The sequence below is a fragment of the Oncorhynchus nerka genome, linkage group LG9a, assembly GCF_034236695.1.
Source record: "Oncorhynchus nerka isolate Pitt River linkage group LG9a, Oner_Uvic_2.0, whole genome shotgun sequence".
Lineage (NCBI taxonomy): Eukaryota > Metazoa > Chordata > Actinopteri > Salmoniformes > Salmonidae > Oncorhynchus > Oncorhynchus nerka.
The window spans coordinates 9,273,754-9,278,753 of NC_088404.1; the positions used below are offsets into that span (position 1 = coordinate 9,273,754).

Here is a 5,000-nt window from a genome sequence, read left to right on the forward strand (position 1 = left end):
TCCCCTCATCCCCCCCATCTGCCCTCACTCTCCACCTACCTTCCCTCATCCCTCCCCCATCTGTCCTCCCTCCCTCCCTCATCCCTCCCCCATCCGCCCTCACTCTCCACCTACCTTCCCCTCACCCCCCCATCTGCCCTCACTCTCCACCTACCTTCCCCTCACCCCCCCATCTGCCCTCACTCTCCACCTACCTTCCCCTCATTCCCCCCCCCCATCTGCCCTCACTCTCCACCTACCTTCCCCTCATCCCCCCCATCTGCCCTCACTCTCCACCTACCTTCCCCTCATTCCCCCCATCTGCCCTCACTCTCCACCTACCTTCCCCTCATCCCCCCCATCTGCCCTCACTCTCCACCTACCTTCCCCTCATCCCCCCCCATCTGCCCCCACTCTCCACCTACCTTCCCCTCATCCCCCATCTGTCCTCACTCCCTCCCTCATCCCTCCCCCATCCGTCCCTCCGTCCTCACTCTCCACCTACCTTCCCCTCATCCCTCCCCCCATCCGTCCTCACTCTGTCCCTCATCCCTCCCCCCATCCGTCCTCACTCCGTCCCTCATCCCTCCCCCCATCCGCCCCTCCGTCCTCACTCTCCTCTCCAGGATCGTATCAGTGGAGCTCCCTCCCGGTGCCCGTAAGTTCGGGGTGCAGTTCCGTTGGTGGCAGCCGTACCACTCTGGCCGTGGCCGTGACGTGTGGGCAGTGGATGACATCACTATGACCTCTGTACTGTTCAACACCATCAGTCTGGACTTCAGTAATGTACTGGACGTCACTCAGAGTCTCGGCTTCTACCTTGGACACGTCCAGCCCTACTGCCGACACGACTGGACACTCAGGTACAGGACGGAAGCTTCCAGGCTTCTTATTTTACCTTTATTTAACAAGTCAGTTCATTTATTGAACAAATGATTATTTTGCAACAACGGCTTTATCCCCCGGGCCAAACCCGGAAGACGCTGGGCCAAACCCGGAAGACGCTGGGCCAAACCCGGAAGACGCTGGGCCAAACCCGGAAGACGCTGGGCCAAATTGTGCGCCGCCCTATGGGACTCCACAATTACGGCCGGTTGTGATACAGCCTGGATTCGAACTAGGGTGTCTGTAGTGACGCCTCTAGCACTGAGCACTTCTTACTTTCAGATTTTCCAAGTGTGAAGAAGCTACACCTGAGAGGATCACTGTCCTGTGGTGCAGGAACTTCACAATTCAAATTGTGCTTTAGTTGTGCTGCGTCTCTGCTAGTTTACTTTAGTACGGTCTAATCATCAACTCTGGTCCGCAGGTCAATGTGATTAACTCTCTCCTGCGTTGTGTAGTTTCTCAGGCGAGCCCAGCCCCGGGTCCAGTATCCGTTATGTGGAGACACAGTCCATGCAGATCGGAGCGTCCTACACCCTGCAGTTTTCATTGGTCATGGGCTGCGGCCGAGACCCCTCCCCCAACATCGACACACAGGTCCGCCTGGAGTTCTCCACCAATCACGGCCTGACCTGGCACCTAGTCAAAGAGGTGAGGAAGGAGGGAAATATAATTCATGATCAACGATATGGGGCTACTGACAGTCTTGGAATTTTGCACACGTGCTCAGGGGTGTGAGTCTTGCTAACCTGTAGATTAATAATTCTTATTATTTTGAAAACAGAAAAGGTTTTACACCCCTGCCATATCATTTGGAGCTAGTTCTAACTTCCTGTTTTCGTGGTCGTATCATTGTTTAGAACTTAGTGAAAGTTTATTTCCTGGTTGGAAAAATAACACGAAGGGAAAAACACTTTCGTAATAATTTTATTCATTTATTAGTTTATTAATTTATTCATTTATTTATCATGAATACTGATTTTCCATTATGGTATTGGTAATAACCAGCAAATAATGACACGTCTTTAAATAATAAATTATTTGACGAATAAACTCTTTAAAGTCTTTTAAATGTGTCACTTTGTCTCCAAAGAAGAATTATAGCTAATGCTAATTTCATCATCTTTCAGTAATAATACACATTAATACTGAATAAAGAGAGATTATCATAACATGATTCAACAAAGATTTTTCTTCTCGTGAATATGAATAAAAACCTAAAGTAGCCTCATAATTTTTTTATAATATTATTTATAGGCTTTAGGAGATTGAACCAGATTTAATGAGTCTCCTTCAAATGTAATATTATCAACCAAGGCCGAGGCACACACACACACACACACACACACACACACACACACACACACACACACACACACACACACACGGAAAAAAAAAGTCTCCCAACACCTGTAGAGTTCTAGTATTATTAAAAAAGTAAATGACCTTAAATGACCTTAAAAGACCTTAAATGACCTTCCATAACGTCTGTTCACTTATTCCCTGTTGGACTGTTGTGTCAGTGGTCGATGTGCTGAGCAGCTTCCTCCTGTTGTGTCAGTGGTCGCTGTGCTGAGCAGCTTCCTCCTGTTGTGTCAGTGGTCGCTGTGCTGAGCAGCTTCCTCCTGTTGTGTCAGTGGTCGCTGTGCTGAGCAGCTTCCTCCTGTTGTGTCAGTGGTCGATGTGCCGAGCAGCTTCCTCCTGTTGTGTCAGTGGTCGCTGTGCTGAGCAGCTTCCTCCTGTTGTGTCAGTGGTCGCTGTGCTGAGCAGCTTCCTCCTGTTGTGTCAGTGGTCGTTGTGCTGAGCAGCTTCCTCCTGGGCTTCTCTTCTTCACTATCTGATACAGAAGCTATTTCAAAAATAAATAATTCTGGATGGATTCTCCAACGGGGTTTCGCCTGCCATATCAGTACAGTTATACTCACATTATTTTAACAGTTTTAGAAACTTCAGAGTGTTTTCTATCCAATTCCACCAGTTGCTAAGTTGAACCATACAGGGTTCATCGGTTTGTGTGTATGTGTGTTTGTGTGTGTTTGTGTGTGTGTCAAATCAAATCAAATCAAATGTATTTGTCACATACACATGGTTATCAGATGTTAATGCGAGTGTAGCGAAATGCTTGTGCTTCTAGTTCCGACAATGCAGTAATAACCAACAAGTAATCTAACTAACAATTCCAAAACTACTGTCTTATACACAGTGTAAGGGGATAAAAAATATGTACATAATGATATATGAATGAGTGATGGTACAGAGCAGCATAGGCAAGATACAGTAGATGGTATCGAGTATAGTATATACATATGAGATGAGTATGTAAACAAAGTGGCATAGTTAAAGTGGCTAGTGATACATGTATTACATAAGGATGCAGTCAGTGATATAGAGTACAGTATATACATATACATATGAGATGAATAATGTAGGGTAAGTAACATTATATAAGGTAGCATTGTTTAAAGTGGCTAGTGATATATTTACATAATTTCCCATCAATTCCCATTATTAAAGTGGCTGGAGTTGAGTCAGTGTCAGTGTCAGTGTGTTGGCAGCAGCCACTCAATGTTAGTGGTGGCTGTTTAACAGTCTGATGGCCTTGAGATAGAAGCTGTTTTTCAGTCTCTCGGTCCCAGCTTTGATGCACCTGTACTGACCTCGCCTTCTGGATGATAGTGGGGTGAACAGGCAGTGGCTCGGGTGGTTGATGTCCTTGATGATCTTTATGGCCTTCCTGTAACATCGGGTGGTGTAGGTGTCCTGGAGGGCAGGTAGTTTGCCCCCGGTGATGCGTTGTGCAGACCTCACTACCCTCTGGAGAGCCTTACGGTTGAGGGCGGAGCAGTTGCCGTACCAGGCGGTGATACAGCCCGCCAGGATGCTCTCGATTGTGCATCTGTAGAAGTTTGTGAGTGCTTTTGGTGACAAGCCGAATTTCTTCAGCCTCCTGAGGTTGAAGAGGCGCTGCTGCGCCTTCTTCACGATGCTGTCTGTGTGAGTGGACCAATTCAGTTTGTCTGTGATGTGTATGCCGAGGAACTTAAATCTTGCTACCCTCTCCACTACTGTTCCATCGATGTGGATAGGGGGGTGTTCCCTCTGCTGTTTCCTGAAGTCCACAATCATCTCCTTAGTTTTGTTGACGTTGAGTGTGAGGTTATTTTCCTGACACCACACTCCGAGGGCCCTCACCTCCTCCCTGTAGGCCGTCTCGTCGTTGTTGGTAATCAAGCCTACCACTGTTGTGTCGTCCGCAAACTTGATGATTGAGTTGGAGGCGTGCGTGGCCACGCAGTCGTGGGTGAACAGGGAGTACAGGAGAGGGCTCAGAACGCACCCTTGTGGGGCCCCAGTGTTGAGGATCAGCGGGGAGGAGATGTTGTTGCCTACCCTCACCACCTGGGGCGGCCCGTCAGGAAGTCCAGTACCCAGTTGCACAGGGCGGGGTCGAGACCCAGGGTCTCGAGCTTGATGACGAGCTTGGAGGGTACTATGGTGTTGAATGCCGAGCTGTAGTCGATGAACAGCATTCTCACATAGGTATTCCTCTTGTCCAGATGGGTTAGGGCAGTGTGCAGTGTGGTTGAGATTGCATCGTCTGTGGACCTATTTGGGCGGTAAGCAAATTGGAGTGGGTCTAGGGTGTCAGGTAGGGTGGGGGTGATATGGTCCTTGACTAGTCTCTCAAAGCACTTCATGATGACGGAAGTGAGTGCTACGGGGCGGTAGTCGTTTAGCTCAGTTACCTTAGCTTTCTTGGGAACAGGAACAATGGTGGCCCTCTTGAAGCATGTGGGAACAGCAGACTGGTATAGGGATTGATTGAATATGTCCGTAAACACACCGGCCAGCTGGTCTGCGCATGCTCTGAGGGCGCGGATGGGGATGCCGTCTGGGCCTGCAGCCTTGCGAGAGTTAACACGTTTAAATGTCTTACTCACCTCGGCTGCAGTGAAGGAGAGACCGCATGTTTTCGTTGCAGGCCGTGTCAGTGGCACTGTATTGTCCTCAAAGCGGGCAAAAAAGTTATTTAGTCTGCCTGGGAGCAAGACATCCTGGTCCGTGACTTCTTCTTGTAGTCCGTGATTGACTGTAGACCCTGCCACATACCTCTTGTGTCTGAGCCGTTGAATTGA

The 5,000-nt window shown here is 48.7% G+C and overlaps 1 protein-coding gene across 1 annotated transcript in view; it reads left to right on the forward strand.

Annotated features, from left to right (window-relative positions):
* Positions 1–5,000, forward strand: part of LOC115120311 (reelin-like) — a 427,502-nt gene that overhangs the window by 278,290 nt on the left and 144,212 nt on the right. Inside the window, exons 21-22 of the mRNA XM_065022290.1 lie at positions 606–842; positions 1,323–1,515. Coding sequence (XP_064878362.1) covers positions 606–842; positions 1,323–1,515 — 430 coding nt within the window. The remainder of the gene's footprint in view (positions 1–605; positions 843–1,322; positions 1,516–5,000) is intronic.